Here is a 24,278-nt window from a genome sequence, read left to right as displayed (position 1 = left end):
TTAAAACAGAGTTATCTGTCATTTAAAGCTGAGAATGAGGACTGAAAATTAATCATTTTATTTTGCAAGGTATATTTCAATAATGACTGGACAAATATAGTGTTAGGAAATTGGTGGCAGCAAAAGTCAAATTTGAATGGTTCAAAGAGAAATTAGAAAATGTGGCAGTGAGTATGGCTCAAATACGAAGATCACTGAAGTAATTCATTAATATTAAAAATGTATTCATGATACACTGTTGGTGGGATTGCAAATTGGTGCAACTACCCTGGAAAGCAATATGGAGATGCCTCAGAAAATAGGAATGGAATCACCATTTGACTCAGCTATCGCACTCCTCAGTATATACCCAAAAGATTTAAAATCAGCATACTACCATGATGCTGCTATATCAGTGTTTATAGAAGCACAATTCATAATATCTAAACTATGGAGACAACCTAGGTGCCCTTCAACAGAAGAATGGATGAAGAAATTGTGGTATATAAACACAATGAAGTATTAGCCATTAAGAAGAATGGATTTATGACATTTGCCAGAAAATGGATAGATCAGGACACTGTCATGGTAAGTGAAATAAGCTAATCCATCAAAAATAAAGGTTGACTGCTTTCTATGATATGTAGAAGCTAACCCATAATAAAGTGGGCTGGGGGTAAGAATAGAAGTTCAATAGATTACATTAAGGGGAATGAAGGAGGGTTGGGGTGATGGTAAAAGGAAATATAGAAGAATGTATCTGCCATAATTTTCCTATGTACATATATGAATACACCACAGTGAATCTCACTATTGTGTACATCCACAAGAATGGGGTCCTAATTAGAATAAGATATATTCCCTGCTATTTAAGTATATCAAAATGGATTCTACTGTCATGTATAACTAAAATGAACCAATAAAAAATTGTTTATGACAGTTTAGCAATAATATATGTATTATAAAAAGGACTTAAAATCATTTAATAAAAGATAATCCAGAAGAAGAATGGGTAAAAGATATGAATAAGCAATTTATAGAAAAAGGAATAGAAATTCATATTTAGTATAAAATAGGATGCCCCCAAAAGTCAGCACTAACCATTTAATCCCCATTTAAACTGAGAGTAGCTACCACTAAAATTGGCAAAATTTTCAAAAGTTTAGGAATACCAAGAATTGATGAGTATGAGAATAAAATTCACCTTTATATGAAATTTATATACTGAAATGCACAGTAACTATAATATAATGTAATACATTACATTATATTATAATTTATTAATGTATTATATTAAAATATAGCTATGTTAAGGGGGAATTTCATGGTTGATATTTAAATTATTTGTATATCTTCCTTATGACTCAGAAATCTTTAATGTAACAGTGGCTGTATTAAAAATTAAAAATTACCTAAATAATTATTAATATGAATTAAAAAATCTATATTATACTCTTACTTTTGATTTAAACATCAGTAAACAAAATAAGGTTATTTCATATTTCCTGAAATAGAAAGTACTTAAAGTCATACCATTGAAAGTAAAATGTACAAAAACAGAATTTTTAATGTACTCTTAGGATACAAGGGATTTCAAATTAACATCTTCTCCCACTCACTCACAAAATAGGGAACAACTGGAGAAAAGTTTTCAAAAGGTAAAAGAATTTGGGAGCATAAGATGACCTGATTTGGTATAAGATGACCTTATAACTGATAAAGCTCACATCTTCAAGTACATTGACTTTATAATCCTATACTGATAACGATGCACACATACCCAATTTTACTCAAAGTGTAAAGTGAAAAGAAAGGGAAAGTAAAAGAATCTGGGCTATACCTTCCCAAATTCTCCACTTATCTCTTTTCTGGTAGAGGGTTAGGGGATGGGGAGAGATGCCAGAACAGATTCTCATTTTGTAACTTTCATCCATTGAAAGCAAGCCCACAGAATGGGTAAGTAGAGTTACTTCCCTAATGAAAATATTTTTCTTTAATACATAAAAGACCTTTATTTCTTTATGCAGGTATATATTTATCTAATTATGAGTTATCATGTGGAAAAAACACATTAAATGAGAAAACTGAAACTGTATTGGTAACTAAATTAGTTTTGATATATGTGAAGCATTTGGATTTCTATATTGAAAAACTAATCATGTATTACCTAAGTAATTATAAATAGGTAAAATTAAATTTACATAATACTTTAAAATAGATTTTAAGATCTATATGACTACATTCAAAGTTATAAATGCAGATTTGTGTTTGTTATACTTTAGTTATTACAGTAGCATCTGCACACAAAGCTTTAATAAAGGACCAGTTACATTCTGAATCCTCACAGCAGCATTTCAGGGAAATATGTGGTCAGTATTACCTTTAATTTATAAAATCAGGGAAATAGCAGTTGATTTCTTATGAGGAACATTTTATAGCATGTGATTCATCTTAAATATTGTTGCCCTATCTTCTTTTGGGAAGGTATATTTTTCTTTTTATTTCTTACACATTTAAAAAAGACTTCTTCCCTTAACCAGACTCTAGATGATTCATCTCTATAGGTTGTTATTTGAATCCCTCCGATACTACTTATGTTCATTCATTATACAGCACAGGTGCGTGCAAACACACGTATGCACACCATGCACAAAGTCCTTCACCACTTCCACTTTTTTCAATTAAAATATTATTAGACTGCAATGTGGTATGCTCTTGGATGATAAGCTTAATAAAAACAATAGTTTAACAACCAAATCAAAATTTGGAAGGTAAAATGTTTTTGGAATAGAATATGTCACTTTTTTTCAGTCAAAAAAATGGAGCCCCACACTACCGGAGTTGAAATACCAATTATTCAGAATCCAGAACAGGGCCTGATCACTGTGAATTGTATATTTTTTTCTTAAGAAATTTTATCCTTCTTCTTGAAAGCCACACCATCCACATTGCTTTTCTGTGCTTAGCTGAGTCTGAAATGATCCCTTCTTCTGAATTTTTGTAGGCCACAGTTTATCAAGTATATGATTTTGTCAATTACTGATTTTAATTGTTGATCTGTGATAACTTCTAAACCATAATTTCTTCTACTAGACCAAAAACTTTGGGGTTGAGGGCAGAAACTATGTCATAAAACTTAGTTCATGGGGAAGTACATAAACAAATAACACTAATATGCTACTTTGCTATAGTTCTAGAGCCCTTCTAGAATCCAGTTTAATAAGAGTGATCATTTGAAGTTCTACTCGAGAGTATTTTGTTCATTATATTCTAAATATACCTTGACCAGTTTAACTTATCAAAAGGTCATTGAATATTGTTTCTGAAATGGTTTTTAGTAATAATTTTAAAATAATTATATAAAACCAATGTGGGGAGGGTTGATGATGAATTATGTTTGTCTTCTGAATCTTATGTGGCAAAATACTTCCCTAACTTGTAAAATTTACACAAAGCTTGTTTAAAAAAATACTATAGATTTTATTTTAGTTTGATGTTGTATGTGCAGTGTACCAAAAAAAAAATCTTCAGAAAAATATAGTAAAAATGAGGACAAAACACTTTCATATCACCAGCCAGAGATGAGCAATATAAGCTGACATTATCTTTTTACTTGAGGTTTTAATTATTATGAATTATCTACAAAGGAAACAATACAGCAGAAGTAGTACCACTTTATCTTGAACTCTATATTTTCAACTAATTTTTTATACCAATGCCTATTAATGAAATGCATTTTAATAAACTCCAAAATCAATAAGATTCAGGTATTAAAAGCATGATATTTTGCAGCTGCAATCTCCAGAGTCTTTGGACCAGAAAAGAGATGTACATAGAATATTAATGTAGAGTCACACTAAGTTTCTTTTTTCTTCATAAAATATATTGCATCAGCAGAGCATTCACATTCAGATTATGGTAGATATCCCCGTTTTTTGTGACTACAAATGCTTATGTTAATGTCATCTTTCAATGGAAGGTGGCTCATTGTAGAAGCCACATCTTTGCCTGGCCATTGTATTCTTTTAAGGAGAGAGAGATGGCACAGAGAAGCAAAAATAGAGTTTATAACTTGAAGTGGTAAAGAAAGGTGAATATAACAATGGGTACGATGTCACTCAGTTCTTGTCTAGTGAAAATTATACTATATCTTGAGATTTTTATCAGATATTGCACTATCTTCTTTATAAAAAGTACAAGGAGAGATAAGAAAGATACAATCAGTGATTCACGTCATTATTTTTTTTAAATTTGTTCTTTTTAGTTATATATGACAGTAGAATATATTTTAACATATCATTCATACATTGAACATGATTTCCCATTCTTGTGGTTGCACATGATGTGGAGTTACACTGGTTGTGTATTCATATATGAACATAAGAAAGTTATGTCTGATTCATTCTGCTGTCTTTTCCATTCCCATCACCCAGCCTTTCCCCCATGACCCTCTGTCACATCATTCTTAAAACTAATATTCAGCTTACCCTTAACACTAATATTCTGGGTTAGTTTCTTGCTCATCCTTCTTCCCTCTTATCCCCAGTTCCTCCTCTCTCACCCTTATTACCCAACCCATCCTCATCTTTTTTTTTTACCTTCCACCTTTAGTCCTATAGGCCTAAACTATTTTTGGTAAAAATTTAATTACCAGTGAAAAAAATGAGTTCGACAATCTATATAGTATAGAAGTTATTTTCTGTGACAGTAAAAAACTATGTTATCCTTTAATAAAATATAACAGAATCCCTGGAGACAATGCTTTGTAGGAAAAGGCCAACCACTTCAAAATGAAAAAGAAAGAACTTCAGAAACATGAGTGAAAAATCTATGCCAACATTACCAACCATGGTGCCTAAGTATAGAATAATGGAAACAGAGTAAAAAAAATTGAAATCAGGTCTTATTCTTATATTTTTCAGTGAAAAGATTAATCAACTGTGATTCTAATTGAGTGCATCACATTTCACCTTTTGAAAAGTGATGAGGGTTTTTCCTTTTTTTTTTTTATTTTGTAGAATAGCCTTGTATAGTGCTCATTAGGAAAAATATGCAGTTGATTTGAATTAGGTTATATGTGCTCTGCTTATTGTTTTGCCACCAGAATTAGTGCAGCCTTCACAAAGATTCACAAAGATTATGCTTGAAGGCTTCATCTCCTTCAGTGTGATAGGTGCATCTTCTGCAATGAGGCTGGTCTGAATGCTCTTGGAGAGCTACTCTATAGCTGTGCTTTGTAACTAGTCACCTTCACTAGTCTGCTTCATTGTTCATCTTTATCTCAGGTGATGACCTTGCCTCCTACTTCATAGAGAAAACCAAGCAGTTAGCTACTGAATTATGAAATCAGAGCACCAAAATATACAGCATATGTTCTGTATCTATCCTAATTTTCTTCCATTTAGTTTCACGCTTAACTCTGATCTATTTCAAAATCTGCCCTTTAAATATTACCCTTTTAATTCTTCTTTTTCATCTTTTATCCTCTATTTTACCCATCTTTTCTGTATTCTAAGTGTTTCTCAATTCATTGACTTCTTTTCTGTTGATTGTACACAAGCTCAAACCCTTGATTTTAAAATTTTCATAGACTTCATTTTTTAGAATAGTTTTAGGTTCACAGAAGCATAGAAATTTCCCATGTGTGTCCTGCCTCCATATTTTTTTCTATATTCTATATTCTTTTCGTTTTTCTACTTCATGACATTATATTGATAATTTTTAAAATTTCTAAAATACTTCCTTCAGTTTTTGTGATATACTGTCTTGTAATTCTCATTTTTCTCTTAACTACTCTGTTTTTCTTTTTTCCCCCAATATTTTCTCTTCTTTTCATGCCTTAGAAGTTGATGTTCCTAGAAGAGGACTTTTTAAACCTGAATGTCCTTATGAATCACTTGAGGAGCATGATAAAATGTAAATTCTGATTTAGGAAATTATCATGGAATTCAAAATTTGTAGTTATAAGACGTACAGATTATTGATTTTTCTACTGGTTAAAGGGCCATAATTTGAATAGCAGTGTTCTGGCCAGAAAATAATTTTTGCTCATATTCATTCCCCAGTGAATTTACAGGTGTGCCATGTTATTCATAGATCAGCTTCTAGTATGTGGTGTGGGGTTTGGGGAAGTTGGAGCCCACAGGCCAGGAATTTTGCTTATTTATTGCAATTGAGTGGAACATTATATGCTACTCAAGTATGAAAAAATTTTGGAAAGATCTGCCCCAGAATTCTAGACATCTGATCTTGCCTATTTCCAGATCTATACTCTCATCTCTAGCTGAAGTTTTACATTAACCGTGTATCTCATAGGCATCGCATTACACACACACACATACACACACATATGTACATATATATTATATACACATATATTGCATTATACATATAAACATACATATATGCACATGCATATTATATATACATACATATCACATTATATATACATATGTATTTTATGTATTACACATATAAACACACATGTACATGTACACATATGCACTATACATAAATATGTAAAACCATATATGTGGTACATACACAGTCCATATACATATGAACATCCATATATATGGTTCCATCTATATACATGTGTATATATATATATATGTATGTGTGATATATTGAACCATATATACTATAAATACATGTACATATTTATAAATAATGTTTTACATGCTTATGTGCAGGTGGATATATATGTTTCTATAATTTAACCAGTTACTAAAAGTGCAAATATGATAATAATCCTATCATACTTTCATACTTTCTCCTTACATCCAATTAGTGGACAAGCATTTTTCTGTTTTTTTTTTTTTTTCTTGTTATTTCTTACGTATGCCCCTTTTCATTTTTGGAATATCCTATTGCCATTGACTCTGTTCTACCTTCTCAGACATTAATTTTTCTACTCCTCATAATCCACATATTTTCTTCTCAAATTACTTCTTGAATTATATATTTGAAACAAAATCTGATTTGCTACTTTCCTATTGTCTTTCCTTCATTTAATAAAAAGAAAGAAGTCCCTTTTTCTTCATTAATGACTGAGTTCTACAGGACAGATTGCAAAACTAGATGGGAGCCTTTGGCCCTCCCTCTAAGGGCATTCCAAGAATTTAAACTTGCCATTTCTATTTACACCAAAACTTGGCCCCATGGACACGCAAAAGGGAAGCTCAGAACTCTTTAATGTCTTGAAAGTGCCTTTAAAGAAAGGCTTCTTCCTCCTTTCTGATGGCTGGAAAGCAGCTATGATGACTGGAATCAAAGCATCTATTTGGATCTTAAAAGAAGAAATCCTAGGGTGGCAAAACAAGAAGGGGGAAGAATTGTTAACCCCCATTTCACTCTTAGTCTTCTCATTTCCTTAGCTATTTTTTCTTTTCAGAAGGAAAATAATTTTTCTAAAACCTGTATTATTGTGGTCTTCCTGTCACTCACAAGGGAACCTACTCTGAACTAACACAACAATGAAACACTGGTCTGTCTATCCCTTATGTATTTTCCTGCAATTCAATACCTCTCATGTCTATCATAATAATAAATTTTATAAATTACATAGATTTTTGGAATAAAGGCTACTGATACTAAGTGAAGTAAGAAATTATAACAGTGATACTAAGTACATATTTTTTGCTAAAGAGAGATGATCACATTTCGACCATGTTATTTTTTTTTTTAATTTTACTCTCTAGGTGCATACAGCTCTACATGTTATAATTAAAAATAGCATATTCAATACAATCACTCAGTCTGTAGAAAGGTCACTCAGTCCTCCAAGGCAAGAACCAAGACTTGACCCTGATTCTTGTCTCCAAATCTGGTGTTCAAATATGTATTCAAATGCAAGAGGAGAAAAGATAGTATGCAATACTGGTTAAGTTACAAAATATCCAAAATAAACTAGCTATATTTTGTAAATGCATATATTCCATCTTTATACTACTATGTTCATGAGCATGAATTTTAGTTTGCTCCAGAAATTTGAAATTTTTCATATCAAACTTCTTCAGTGTAATCTTTGCTCTAAGTTGACATATTAAAGAACTGCCAATATATAAGAGAATGATATGTACTTTGGCCTTTTCAAGTAGAGCAAAAATTTTAAGATCACATGTTGTTACTTAGGGGAAATATTTAAGCTACACATAAGATATAATTCTCTTGCTATCATCTCAGAAAACACCATCAGAGATCTGCAGCAGGCAATATCTTTTATGATCTCACTCCATTTTAAGTTTTGCAGAAGAAAGAGATATCCTGAATTCCAGAGATTTAAGGTAGGAAAATAATTCTTTTATCTTTTCAAGTATTTTATGGGCTTTACAATGAAATAACATGAAGCAAAAGGGAGATTTCTTAATAGTTTATTCTGTATTATCCTCTGATGCTTCTTTTCTTCCCAATAAATAAAATAGGAGGCAAATTAAAGACACGAGGACATTAATTTATTTGTACTAGACAGGAGAATATATTATACAAAGATAGGTTTCTCAGTATTTTATTAAGTTAAAGATAAGTCTCTTCTTAAAAGGGACTGATTTAATAACTAGTAGAAATATCATTTAGAGTGATATTTTAAAACATATATTAGAGTGATTTATTATTTAAAAGGAAGCATTTTATAGAGATAGATTGTTTTTATATTAATGGGTTAAGGATTTCATCATATATTCCTTTATTATCTTTTGTCAGGAATATAAGAATTTTTAAAATAAGATTATGAAGAGCCATACATATTTCCTTGGATTTTTGTTTAGTTTAATTTATCTATAATTAATTATTTTGTCTTTAGACTTCTAATACATAGGGCAAATATACTTTAAGGGATGGACATTAACAAAAATGTAAATATAAAATCAGCTTACTAAAATGTTCTTTTACAATCAAGTGATGACAATGAAATCTTATGATAAAGAGAAGTATTATTTTGACTAAACATTTGTTGATACTTTTTAACACCTTAGAATAATCCTATAAATTTTCCCTAGGAAGCTAATCCTGAAATAACATAAAGTATGGATTTACTAGAAAAGAAAATTTGAGGCTTCCCCTGATAGCAATGTTACTATGAAGTTATCCATATCCTCCATTTCCTAGGGAGACTCTTCATTGTGAACAATGCCTTTTGTGCCTAAAATACTCTTTCCATCGTTTCTGTCTACTCAAATTTTATTTAAATTGTCTTCTTTGTTATAAGGAGTTTGTGCTCCTTCCCATTCCAAAAGGGATTTTTTTCCCTCAATATCTATAATTGTTACTGTGTTTGGTTCTCATTAAAGACCATAATTTCAGAAGTTTCAGCAAAAGAGTCTCTTGGAACTAAATCATTAAATGCACATAATTGGATTAAAAGACACAAATGTTCTCTAACATCAGTGGTTCTCAACTTATCTAGGGAATCGAAAACTTGTCAATGATTATAATCCCAGAACTGTGATGGGTGTAATAATACAAATTTAAATATTATACCTTGAGAATGCACATTAATATTTGATTCATATTTATTTGATTAATATTTAGGATGATCATTTACTTATACTTTCTCTTCCCAGTCAAGATATATTATAAAAGTAAATAATAAAAATCATTTGATGATTTAAAGATACATTTTATATATGAAACATTTTATGTATGAAACAGTTGCTACAACCATTTTCATATGAAATGTTGTTTATGTTTTGTCAGTCTTTAAAAGATACCATCACAACATGAAAGCATAATTCTACTTCATATATTAGAGATGGGGATGAATTCCATATATGAACAAGTGTGGTATAGGTGAACAGTCAGTAAATGGATAACCTAGGGCACTTTTTCTTACAAAAGAGAGATAAGAGGCAAGTCGTAAAAAATATTACCACAAACAAATAAAATTAGGAATAAAAAAAAACCTGCACCAAATTTCTCAAGCAGTTCTCCTGAATGGAAGAACAGAAAAAGATAACAGTGATTTTGGTTATGCCTGAAGATAATTATTCATTTGAAATTGTTAATTTGCTTTTGAATGAAAAAAATGTTGCTTCACTCCAAAATCAATAGTTCTATCATTGCTCAAGATAGTCTGTTAAACCCTAAGGATAAAACTATTATTACTGTCCCTGCCTCAAGGACTTCACAATTTGAACTATATGGAGCACTGGATTACCACACCCTTGAGCTGTGTGGCACTGGCACATAAGAGGCATCCTCAAATAGACTTGGAAGGGAGATCAGAGAAGTTTTCTTAGAGAAGGTGAATGAATATGTGAATTTAGTAGGGATTAGCCAGGCAAAGAGATGGAATTTACATTTTTCCTCCCAGTCACCTGATGGAAAACATTCGAGTGGTCATTTCATTGAAGATCAAATCATTTCTCTTCTCCCAGGTTCCTGTTTAAAGTGCTGTGTGGTAAATATGAACAATAACAAGGTAAACATTTTGCCCTTGCTGATCATTAATAATTTCTTCTACTTTTCTAACATTTTGCTTGTTGTTAGTAAGTTGTGGGTTTATTGTTTCTTTTTGTAGTAACACTAACTCTCAGCTTTTTACCTCTTAATTCTTGAATCTAAGAATATCCAAAGCTAACATCCTCACCAACTGTTGAGATCCTTCTTTGTAACATGATAAATTTAACTTTCAAAAGAAATATAAGCTTTTATATTTGTCTAACACAAAAAATTAAAGTCAACAGAATCTAAATCATAGAAAAATTACTGTAAATTATAGTATCTCTAGGATTTTAAGATAGGGTAAAAATTATGAAAGGCATCCAGCAATAACATTGGTATGGCAATAGTGGCTTGAAATATATTCTTACAAAGCCTAGTAGCTTCTGGGAACCATATGCATTTTGAAAAAAGATAATATTGTTGAGGGTTTTCAGGACTAACTTATCTTAAAGAGTGTCAGTAGGTTAATAATCACAACTATTTGTTTATTTTCCAGAGCTTCAAAGTCCTAGTAAAATATGAAATAAATAAATACTTGCTTTATTTCATCCCAGTGGTAAAAACTACAATTTTAGTCTAACAAGCAGCATGATAGAGTAGTAACCATTAAACCAAAAAACCCAACAGGGGCTGAGCCTAAGTGTTTTTTGGGGGGGCAGGGATGAAAAGTATTATTCTTTGGATATATACAGAGCACAGATATACAAAATACATAAGCAAATATAGAGTATATCTGTGGTATTATAGTTTCATAGAAGGCAGTTTGAAAAAAATGTCTAAAACAGTTCCTTAAGACTCAGAATTTAAAAATGCTGAGAAATAATTGCATAATTATTATATAATTGCACAATAATTTATATTGCAATACACAACACAAATTTTCAATTAATTATGGGGCAAAAGAGAAACAAATCTTTCATTATTCCACTAGATGCTTCCATTTCTATTTCACAGCCTTTTCTCAGAATAAGCAATATCTTCTTAGATTTGTTTGATCCTATATCTTTTATGAGATCTTGAATATAAGACTCTCTTTTTACTCCAGGTAATAACACAGATTTAAATGGAATTCAAATCTAAAGTCATATATATGTGAGAGGGGCACATGCCATGTCAGGTTGATTCATAGTTGAGTATCTGCTTTGTGCATGATAGTGAATTAATACTATGCATGTAAAACAAAAATCAGAAATGATCCTATCTCCATGGGACTTATAATTGGAAGGTAAGAGAAAATTTGAATGAAAATCTGAAACACAAGTTTGAATTTTCATCTCTATGGTGATATATTATTAAAAATGAGGGTTTTGTTTGCCTAATACTTTGCATGCTCCATTAAATGTAGTCATTGTTTTATACATTTTTCTAGAAGTCATAGAGAAATTTAGGTAGAAAGTTAGAACATCCAAGCTTCCTGCACGGAAAATGTTACTAATTCAAACCATGCCTCAAATATAGGCAAAGTTTCCCTGAGCAGGATGGTTGTCTTAAGCAGAGGAAACAGAAACAAATAAAAATAAACCCAACAAACAAACAAATCAGAGACATATACTTACAGAGGCATGTATAGGATAAATAAGTTCATTTTGGCCATGAAAAAATAGAGTAACATTTTAGTTTATATTCTTAAAATTATTTGATAAATATTTTTTTCTGAGTAAAGAAGTTTTATTGCTGGAATTTTAAAATTTAGGTTAACCACCTGTTGGAGATGTTTTTCAGAGATTCTCAAATTTAGTTAGGATCTTGGCTGGACCAATTACCTCCAATTTAAATGCAATGAATCAGTGTTGCGAAGGTTTTATAATAGTATGAGAAACATCTTAGGGTTTATACAAATGTTTGTGTCCCCTCATAGAGAATTACTCATCACTTGCATTTGAATATTCCATCCCCTAAACTATTTCTATAGACTGTTAATAACTTTTACATTTTTTCCCATTCCTAATTGTACCACAAAAGTTACTGCTTCTGTACCTGAAATTGCCTGTGATGTAATGGAAATACCTTCTCTTAGAAAAAAAATCTCTTAATACAGAGAGTTTAACACAATTTCAGAAATGCACTGTCATGAAGATACATCTTTTTACCACTGTATTTTTTTCTGACAACATCTAAGGACTTAAAACTCTATTTTCTAAAAATGTGTTATTGTTGCCATGCAGTTGTAGAACAGATTCATTTTCTGTGACTTAACAGCTAATTTTTTATTCAAATACTTTCCATTTGTTGCTGAAAATCTGAAACACAAGTTTGAATTTGTAGTCAGTTGGTTCTTTCTTAGAATTCCTGCCTTCACTCCAGAATTAGTTATCTGGAGGTGATTCTCATGTCTCTTTTCCTGCCTACTAACCCTATAAGACAAAACTGCAAGCTATACTGTTGTCCTAATGGGAAACAAGAACAAATAAAAACGAAAATAAAAACTATATTTCCAAATAGACATGTAACTATATATGAATTTATTTTCAATAAGTACTGGTAATTAAGTGTAAAGATAATCATATGGAAAAGTGTAGGGGACAGGTTTGGTGATAGAATCAAAGAATGATCCACTGTATATTTTACGACATAGAGGAAAGTAAAAGATCTATCTTCTTCAAAATAATTCCCTAAAAATTTTCTGAGAAAACTTGCGCAAAATGTATCCTCTGTCATTGTAGACTAGTTTATTACTTTAGTTAAAGTTCATGTAATGACAAACACTATAGAAAATTGATGGAAAGATATATGTTACTTAATAAGGTCATTTGGATGGGTAGATAAAATTCTGACAAATTTGTAATTTTGTCACTTCATCATAACCTGACAAGTTTTACCTCCACCCTTGGCTCAGAGCTATTTCTTCTCTATACCCCACTTTAAGTATTCTAATCTTATTACATGTAAATGTATTTTCCATTCTTTTTTCTTTGTATTCTCTCTTCTTATAACCCTTTATTAAATCTACAGTTCTTAACATTAAATCTGTATGTGAATGTAGATATATATATATATATATCTACATTCCTAACTGATGACAGGATGCAAAACTAGCATCTCAAACACCCTAAACCAAGTTCAAAGTCCTCTTTTCTTTTATTTAAATTTTTAAATTAGTTCTAATTAGTTCTACATGACAGTAGAATGCATTTTGACACATTGTATACAAATGGAGCACAACTTCTCCTTCCTCTGGCTGAATAGGGTGCAGAATCACACCAGTAGTGTAATCATACATGTTTATAGGGTAATAATGTCTGTCTCATTCCACTGTCCTTCCCATTCCCACACCCCTCTCCTCCCCTCACTCCCCTCTGCACAATTCCAAATTCCTTCATTCTTTCCTACCCTGCCCCCCCCCCATTATGAATTAGCTTCTATATGTTTATCAGAAAACATTCAGCCTTTGTTTTTTTTTTTTTTTTTTTGGATTTGGCTAATTTCTTTTCTTTCAATAATTCAATTGGAAAATGGATTTGATTCCAGTATTTCTTTTAAGAGACTATCTTTTGAAGAAAATGCCAAAGTAGTCTCCAAAGTAAAAAAACAGATTATAAACATTTTTCCTAGTAGTTTTGCCATTGCTTCTGAATATAGTTCTTACTGTTACTAACTATTATCAATCTTATGAACTCCAGGGCAAAAGCAATTCTCTTGCCTTAGCCACTGGAGTAGATAGGACTATAGGCCCAGTACACACCACTAGGCTATTAACTGTAATTTGAAGTAAACGATCTCTGAAGGAGAGGGATTTATAGAGGTATTTTAAGCAAGTTACAAGACTATTCCAATAATAAAGACTCTCCAGTTGTAAATTATTTGCTTTTAAATGTTATCCATATTTCATGGTAAAAAGATGCTATAACTCCTCCATATTGCTGTAGGTTTATTATTGCAGCTAGATCAGTAGTTGTTGTTATTAGTATATAGTTTTAAATTGAAAATAAATTTCTTCAACTTAGTCCATCACCACTTTCCATACACATACTATATAATTGTGTGATTTACTTTACATACATCTCATTTCTGATGATTGAAGAAGTACTTTACAAGGCCCGGTACAAGTATCGAGCCTTCTTCACAGCTTCTCTACTTCACATTCCTTAAAACATTGTTATTAGTGTTTTTCTTAACTGGTGACACTTTTTATTTTTCTTCTAGACTTAATTTCTGTGATGGGAAAATGTAGAAGTTTCCCAGTCATCCATAACTAAATGTGCTTAGCAGAAATATTTGTGCACAGAATTTGGTCAATGAATCTTCTTGAATTGCTTAACATTATACAGGAAACACATAATTGTTGATTGACTTACTTTCATACACAGTTATGTGGTTAAGGGAGAGGAACATTATAGAACAGAAGATATTTCACCAGCTGTTTTCTGAATCTTCAGGGTAAACTGCCTGAGGCATTGACTAAGGAGCTGGGCTATGATTCTTCTATACAAGGGACAATTTATGATATTTTTCAGACAAAAAGAACAGAATCATATGCTTATTTGTAGCATAATTTGAAAAAACCTATATAGATTCTTGCTTTTATTCCTGTATGCATAAACCATGATAGTAGTAAAAATTTATTCCTTGAAGTGCATTTTTCTTCAACATGTTACATAAGAAAACAGAGCCAATAAACATTAAAAAGAATTTCTCTCATCCTTCAAAAAATAACAAAAGCAAAACCCAGAAATTCAGTGCCAAAGTGTTTCATAGGCTTTGAAGTAAATCAAGTCTTTTATTTTTGATTATCATAACTTCTGAAATTTACATTCAGTTTTTGACATGATGTGCCATAATTTATTCAAAGAGCAAGCCTATTTTTATATCAAATTGTAAAGAAGAAAAATTAAATGTTATAGTATGAAGATAATTTAAGTGAAATATTTCTGGCAGTTTTTCTGCTTTTATAATTTATTCTGCATGTTCTTCATAATCATCACTTATCTCCATTTCAAAGAAAGCTGAACACTGATGTTTTGTTCCTTATTTTATTAATATGAGAACTAAAACCAAAAATCCACAGAACTGCTTAATAAAGCAGCAATGTCTGAGAAAAATGTGAATGCTTTAAAAATTTTACTACTTTGAAATTCATATATCTTATGTGTATGCAGCTTTCTCACTTTTTTAATTTAAAGAATTATCTTCATAAAAATTTTCCTCTAAAAATGTCCCATTCCTGACATATTCTGGTAATGAATGCTTCCATTTGTATTTTTATAATAAATATTATTGCTCTGCTGAGTTTGCCTTTATAAAGCTCATTTGCTAAAAGAGCTAAGAGAGGTAAAAATATCATCTGTGACTTTCTACAGTAGTCAAAGAAAATGCTAGAATGTTATATAATAACATTGCATTAATCAAGTTTTAGTCTAGTAATCAACAAGAACTCTCAAACATTGCTGATAAGAATTCAAATAGGTACAACTACTTTGGAAAACTGGTAGTATCTACTAAAGCTAAACACATTCATGCTCCTTCTATGACCCAGCAATCCCTCTCATAGAGAAAGTCTTGGATGCAACATACACATTACCAAAATTGTATGTATGTGTATATATTACCTCAAACATTTGAGAAACCCAAATGTTCAACAGGGTAATGGAGAAATTAATTGTGGTATAGTCATACAATGGAATAGCATGCAGTAATAACTTCCTGCTACATGTGACAACATGGATACATTATATAAACATAATGCTCAGAAAAATAAAGCAGACTCAATGACATTTTATATAAAGTTAAAAAGAAGTAAATAAGTTTACTGTATAAGTCCAAAGAGTGATTACTTTTGGATAAGATGATTCCTGGTAAAGGATATGATGGTGAGAAAGGTTGGGGTGATAACGACACTTCTACTTTTTGATCCAAGATCTCTCTACCTGGGCATGTCTCCTCTGTGAAACTTTTTCTAGATGGAAACTTTATTTGTGTGCTTTTTATATGTATATATCACCTAAAAAATTAAAAAAATTAAAACCTATGAAAAAACTTTGCACCAGCAAATCATTTACTTATAAATGTTGATGGCTTTGATTGGTTTTCTATCCTCCAAATTGACCTAGAATTTTTTAAAATTATACTTAGGAGGAGTAAGTCCTAATGTTATTTAGTACAGTAGGGTGCTCACAGTTAACAATATTAAAATATATATTTCAAAATAACTTGAAGACAGGATTCTGAATATTCCAAACACAAGGTAATGATAAATGTTTGAGGTGATGCTTATTCTAAATATGACTTGATCATTACAGGGTGCATACATTTTCTCAAATATCACACTGTACCCCATAAATAAGAATACTTCTTGCATGCCAAGAGCTAAATAAAACTTAAAAAATAAATTAAAAGACAAATAAGTAGGAGCATTTAATATGAAATACTTCTTTATCTTAATTTTCCCTTTGTTTCTTATTGCTTAATACATCACAAACAGATTTAATCAACAAAGACTAGTTTCCATAAAGACATTAATTTACAAATAATTTCCAGTAGAGGGAGCTTCCCTTTCTTTACTATAGGAAATCCTCTTTCAGGAACCATCAATGAACGTGAAAACATTTAATTTTCACACATGATTATTCTTCACAGAATTATGAGTTACTCTCACCTAAGAATAGTCCAGTATACAGATAAACCTTAACCTTATTTGAATTATTAGAGAAGAAAGTAAATTTAATGAAGAATATAATTATTACATAAAATTCTGTATTATCTTTTTTCATAGATTACATTTTTGATTATTCATAAAAAGCACTTTAACTAAAATTACTCAATATAAATGAAGACAAATTATTATTATCTATTTGAAATATATTTTTGTAAATTTCAACTAAACTAGTATTAAATCAAAGGATCTAGTGATGAGTATTATGTATTTAGAAAATAGCAAATGATAGCAAATGTCACGGTGAATTGCCACTGTACATATCTGACCTCATTAACCAAAATATCTTACTGATCTTAAGTATCTATCATAATAAAATAATCTGATTTCATTGGGAAAAAGCACATTATTAAACATTAAAAAGAAATTATAGTAAAGTGAATAATTTCTTTCAAAACATGAACTTAGTGCTCTTTTACATGAAATTTTCATAAATTTAAAAAGCTCCACACATTTTGTTTTACTCAATACATATAAGATTTCTGGCAATTGTAAAGTTATCAGAATTTAACATATCAAAACATTTTTACTTAAAATACATTAATTCACAATAGTTCAAAACCTTAATTTAAAAAAATCAATAACTTGGGAAATATAATAACATTCTCAAACAGTTCCTATTTTATAGATATCAAAATAATCTGACTTTCTGTAAGGTAGTTTATGAGATACATTTGATATTTTTTTAAGGCAGCCCAAAGATTGAAAAAAAAAATGACATACTAACACAGAAAAGAATACTTCCATACTTCAAATAGAAATCAGCATATGCATAACTTACTCAAATTATTTAACTCCAACCCTCTTGAAGAGCTTGACACCAATAAAAAATGGAAATCTTATGATAATTATATGGTAATGGTAAAATAACATTTTGTATTGATGGTTCAGAAATCTGTATGAGCCGTATCTTGCCTTTATGTATTATTTGATTAAGAATAGGGATTAAATTAGCCGATCTTTTGGCTACACTCTGATATCCTCTTTAAATTAATTTTTTAAAAAGCCCATTGAATATTATTGGAACAGAATTTAAAAATGATATGTCATAGAGCAATTTTATAATTTAATAGGTTGGTTAAATACTTTCTTCAAAATAATTCTTGATATCAAACATATCTAATGAATTATTTATGATTTTGCCTTCATGTAGTAACTGAACTAGGTCATTAGAAAATAGTACCTGCAAGATCCTTAGTTTTCATTCATTTGACTTAATCTTAGAATATATCAGCAATGTTCAGAGTTCCTTTGATCTGCAAATACTTGTGTTCTATATTTCTGCCTTTTAAAAAGTTAGTAATGTCCCATTTCTAATTACAAGATGTTTCATAACTTTTAAAAAGAAAAAACTCACAATATATGTCACTTTAAAAAGGAAATTGTAAAAGCAGTATGTGAAAAGGAAAATCTAGGCTTTTGGAATTTTTTTTTTCTAAAGTAATCTCAGCTGCAAATAACTTAAGGTGCTATTTACAAATACACAAATCAGTGAAAATAAGGAAAATCACCTGTTTTCACAGGTCCCAATAGATGACTGCTAGGCAGTTTTACATAGAAAACAATACGAGTTAAGGGATGATTTCAGTACGTCAGTATAGAATGCAAATTTCTTTTAACTTCATCAATAACAAGTGGTTGCAAAGTAATGCACAGACTTAATGATTCCTCTGACTGTAAATACAAGTAGACTTACCTGAGTAATAGTGCTGCTTCCCAGAAATAAAATCCAGAAACTAATGTCCGAAAGTGTCTCACGTGTGCCATGATACGGAGAGATATATTCACGATCCTGATAACAGACTTATCCAAGGCATAGGGAACCAAAAAGAGAACTGAAAACGTGCAATCTAAGCCCTTGTGGCGCTGGTGGAGACAAACGCTAGGGAAGCTTCAGCACCTTAGACAGCTCCTTGCAGTACTCAGACCCTCTCGTCAAAACACTTGAAATTCCTGTTTGACCCCTTCCTCTGGGCAATGAGCAGAAAGTAGAGTCACAGGGTTACAAATGTATAAGTGATTTATACAGTGAAATCAGAGAAAGGAGTGAGACGAAGTGTCCGAAGTGCCTAGATTCTGAGCAACAGTTCACTGAAGCTCAAACAGCAACGGAAGAATGCTTGTCCTTTCTCGACTCAGACCCACGATAAGAGGAAGAACTGCAGCAACTGCCAAAACAAGGATGCTTCTCCACCTGCTCCTATTGCAGCCCTCCGGAATCACGTTCTCCACCTTTGGGAAAAACCCCAGCAAGCGCGGCAAAGGGAAGTGGGGGCGGAGCTATACGCCCTCTCGTTAGCCAATCACAACTGCACAGCGGATCAGAGTGACAGGCCACTTAAAACAGTAGGAGGTGCCTGTCATTTAACCCTAAAAAAAAGGGAAAGAAGATTTAAAAAAAAAAAAAAAAAGCGAGGAACTGGTGCGAAACCCAAAGGCAGTGAATGGAGGGAGTTGGAGGAAGAATCCTCAGAGCTGCGAACTGGGTGGAAGTCAGCTTTTTTCTGGGTTAGGTAGAATAAACACGCGGGAGGGATCTTTAATATTCTTTTCAGGAAAATGCACGGTTTAGTAAAGACAGGTCTTTTTGGTTGTCACTGTCATTGAGACCTTACACCAAAATATACAAGTCAATAGTAAAGACAGGTCCTTGAAAAGGAATAGCTAACTAGGGAAGCTAAAGCAATGTGATGCAGGAGCGCAGGCAGAACGGAAGAATCAGCTGCTTCTAGAATCCTCTCAAGCCTGGCCAGCTTCTGGATGGTAAACATTGTTGACTCGTGTAAGTTTAGTTTCTTTCAGTAATAATGATGGTTTTCCAAAGATGAAGGTGGGAAATCTCAAGAGATAACTGCTAGAGATACAAAGCTACTTAGTATTTGGTTTTCTTTACCCGTTTTACTTGTCTTAATAAATTTAAGGGAGGAGGATAACTAGGTCATATGGTATCATTGCTACATCTTTTATCATTTCAGATGATGGTTAGTCTCTATCCCTCTTCCTCTCCCTTTTCTCCTCTCTCTCTCTCTCCCTCCCATGACCACCTACACTAGGTCCTGTACTGGAAGACGGAAAAGGAGAGAGAACTTCATATATTTCAAAGTAATATAATTTAAGAATTTGAGCCATATGCTTTAAGTATTTCTAGTAGTTTTTATTTACTGTAAGCCAGGAAAATTATCACTCCTTGAACTTTAGCTTTTCCCAAAAACTCCTTCGGATTTTATTCTGAAAGTGCTACTTTTATCTCTTAACTTTTCCAGTGATTATGTTAAATGTCAAGAATATTTTCTTAATCTTTCCCACAACGTTTTTTCTTAAATTTGAAGGCTGATTGACATATTAAGTATTCCTGAAATTCTCTATTTAACTGTAAGAATATCGGTATCAGTCACAACCTTTCAACCCTCTCAAATAAGAGGTCAGAATGAAAAAAAAAACAAACAAACAAAAAAAAAACTCTTTTTCTCTACTCTTTGGTAGATAAGCTTATTTATAGTCAGTGAAAATAAAGAGTTTTTTTGGATTTATTTATGTTCTTAATATATCTGATTCTTTTCACATTTGGTTTTCTGACTTAAATCATAAACTTCCAGAAGTATCATCAGAAATACCATTGATTCTACCCAGAAATATTTACACCTTCAGAGGGTTCATACCATTTTAACTAACACAGTTTTTCAGTGAATCCTTTGAAAGCTTAGTAGGCCCAATGCTGTTTAATTGGTTATTCTTTGGATAGCAGTAATAATTATTTTAAACTCAATAAAAATGAGTTATAAATAGTTAACAAAAGTTCATTTTGAGTTTTTTGCACAAAAATAATATCATCTACTATGGTGTGATTTTTACTTTAACTTCTGTTAAGGAGAAAATATTCAAGTTGCCTACTGAAGACAGTAAAAAAGACCCTATTCAAGACTCATTGAGACTGCAGCATAAAGGAAAAACAGAAGGTGTAAAATGCTGATATGAACGGAGACATTATTTTAAAAGTAAAAAGAGTAACAGTGTATAACAGACATAAACTAAAGAATATCTGGAAGGAAAAACGGAAAAGAAAGTACATCAGCTAAATGCTAATAAGAACAACAAAATTTAGTATAGTCATACTAATATTAGAAAAAATAATAGTAATGATGAATTTACACACAAAAACGTATTTATATAATGAATAAAATTTCACGAAAAAGATACGAAATTCCCAAACTTGCAGGCTTCAATAATATAACCTTAAAAATGTAAACAAACAAAAATTAAATCCAATGCAGGGCATTTTCATATACAATTCCAAAACAATTTCATATACAATTTCCAAAAAAATTAGTAAACAAATTTTGACAAAAATATATGATTAACAAATTTGAATGAATAGCTATAAAACATTGCCTAAGGTTTGTTACAAACCACATTGGACATCTGTAAAAATTGAACCCATTATAGGATTGTAAACAAGTTTCAACTAATTTTTAAAAGTACTATCTTGAGAATGTATTTGTAACTGAAATTGAATAAAGTTAAATGAAGAAATTCTATATTGAAAATCACAAAATATTTATAATTTAAGGATAATAAGAATAATACAAACTAAATGCAGCTTCAATTGTGATTAATTAGAAAAAAGTATCCCTAAATGGTCATACAATAAAGGCTGAATATTAATGACACCAATATACAACTTAAGATGTTAGAATGAACAACTGAATAAATCTCATAAATATAGGAGGAAGAAGATAAACAAAATAGCTTAAATAATTAACAAGGAGGAAAACAAAGATAAAATAAACATTATGACAGCTAAGTGTTCTTTTGAATAAATTTTAAATTTAATAAATTTCTCATAAAAATTAACAAGAAAAGAAGAGCAACAAATAAAGACTATTTAATACTGAAGTATGAGTAATAATACTATTGTCAAATTATAGGTAATCAGGATATGTCCTTAAAGATCAAGAAGAAAAAGTCTGAGAACCTGGTAAAAGACAAATATGGAAACATTTTGTGAACATGAATCAAAATGAAATAATTTATTTGTATAATTAAAAATGGTTAACATTATTTGCAAATAAAGAATACAAATTAAATCATGACCTAACAGATTGTGAATAGTTAAGTTAAGGGCTGGGGATGTGGCTTAGTGGTTAAGCGCCCCTGGGTTCAATCTCCAGTACCAAAACACAAACCAAAATAAAAAACTTACTAATTCCTTCAATGTATTCTTTGCATTCTTTAAGTTGAAAAATATACTACAGAATTTATACTCTTTCCACATTAGAATTATCTTCAAGATATGGTTCTTTCTTACCCTTATACTAATAATTTTAAATGTACAGGTAATATTATTTGAAGATGCTTTAAAAATTTATCTTAAAATTATGATATATAATTCCTATGAATTGCTTTGGGATTGCATATTTTTAATGTTTTTGCTTTTAGATGAGATACTTAATACATTTTCAATGCAAAATATTTTCTATAGTAAGTTTATTGTAGTAAAAACTTTAGGAGCTAGGACCTAGTAGGAGAAAGTGAGTCAGGAGGGCTTGTTCTAGAAGGGTATATTTTATTCACAGCCCCCTTTTTGCTCTCCCTTTCAGCTTCCTAGCTTCTTTAAAATTGGCAGCTTTCCTCAAACCATGATGTACTACCTCATGATAGACCCAGAAACATTAGGGTCAGAGGATGGATCATGGACTGAAACCTTTGAAACTGAGCCAAACTAATAACTCTTTCCTCCTTTTAGTTGTTTTTCTCAGGTATTTTGTAACACTGATGGAAAGCAGACTAGGACAATTTCTTAAAATTGAGAAACTTTATTTCAACACTCCTACCCATCTACTTACCAAACAGTTATATGTAGCCCTTTTCTATATAATTTGTTATTGAAACATTGTTTGTCAATCATATCAATCACAGAATTTATCAGAAATACTGTAAATTTCAATTTACATTCTGCATTTGTTCAACTAGACTGGAAATAAGTGTTTTTCTTTCTTTCTTTTTTTTTTTTTTTTGTAGTTTTTTGTAATACTGGGGATTGAACTCAGGATCAACTGGGTTATATCCCTTGCCCTGTTTTTTTTTTTTTTTTTTTTTTTTTTTGTACTGAGAATTGAATCCAAGTGTGCTTTACCTCTGACTACATACCAAGTCCAGTTTTTATTTTTTATTTTGAGAACAGGGTCTTACTAATTTTCTGAGGACCTCAACTAAGTTGCTGTGGCTGGCTTAGAACTTTCAATTCTTTTGCCTCAAACTCCCAAATCACTGGGATTACAGGCATGTGCTACAGACCCAGCCTGGAAATACATTTAAAAAATATTTTAGAAATTCATTTTTTAAAAAATCTAGTTTTGGTCTATATCACAATCTTAAAACTTACTGGAGTGCTTCATAAAGAATATAGGATAAATAAATCAAGTGAAAAAAATATATACTGGATATTGCTTTTCTAAATTGCAACTTGTATCCAAAATGATTGATTTGTCTTCATGTAATAATGACAGAACTAATAAATGATCCATATAAGAATTCAGCCTGTTTCCATAGCTAATGATATTTTTCTTATTAAACAGATACTACTGAGATAGATGTTTCTGAATTAGGTGCCCAAAATGAATGTATTAGGACTCTGATATTAAAATACTGGTAATTCATAATGGCAGTTTCAGTTTTGTGGTCATGAAGGTTAGGATTTCATTTGTTTTCAAGCTGTTTTTATTAAGTATTCTCTGGATGAGTTTGAAGTTTTAATTATCTGGGATATTTAATATGCATTTTCTTTTGCTCTTGAAAGAAAATATTAGAAGCATAAATCTTTCACTATGAGAAGATATTTTGAACACCTTGTAGACTATTTGTAGCCTATAAATATGATATAGTATGAGAAAGATATTTGCTGAGACATTAGAATATTTAAGAAAAGTTTAAGAACAATTAAATTTTTAACATTAGCTCTAACTGGCCTGGATTCAACTTCCAGCATTGGACCCTTTTACCTCATACAGAGTTGTTGTTCTAACCTTTGCTTACTTTTCTATACATTTTTGATACTCATGTTTGATATGTCTTTCTTTGCTCTTCAATTCTTTCATAAAAGTATAATTCTTAACAATTCCTTTTGACATTTCAGTTGTAAATATACTGAAATGTTTGAAACTATATCACCATTTGACTTTATCCACTAATACCCCCAACAATTTAATGGCTT

General features: G+C 30.9%; 1 protein-coding gene across 2 annotated transcripts in view; it reads right to left on the bottom strand.

Moving 5' to 3' along the window:
- Positions 1–18,835, bottom strand: part of Glra3 (glycine receptor alpha 3) — a 170,744-nt gene extending 151,909 nt beyond the window's left edge. For both annotated transcript variants that reach the window (XM_027927103.3, XM_027927105.3), the window contains exon 1: positions 18,765–18,835. In XM_027927103.3, the coding sequence (XP_027782904.3) occupies positions 18,765–18,835 (71 nt within the window). The remainder of the gene's footprint in view (positions 1–18,764) is intronic.
- Positions 18,836–24,278: the final 5,443 nt, after the last annotated feature.

Source organism: Marmota flaviventris, chromosome 3 (assembly GCF_047511675.1).
Source record: "Marmota flaviventris isolate mMarFla1 chromosome 3, mMarFla1.hap1, whole genome shotgun sequence".
Classification (NCBI taxonomy): Eukaryota; Metazoa; Chordata; class Mammalia; order Rodentia; family Sciuridae; genus Marmota; species Marmota flaviventris.
The sequence above is the reverse complement of the archived record's forward strand: the minus strand, read 5'-3'. Positions and strand labels throughout refer to the sequence as shown.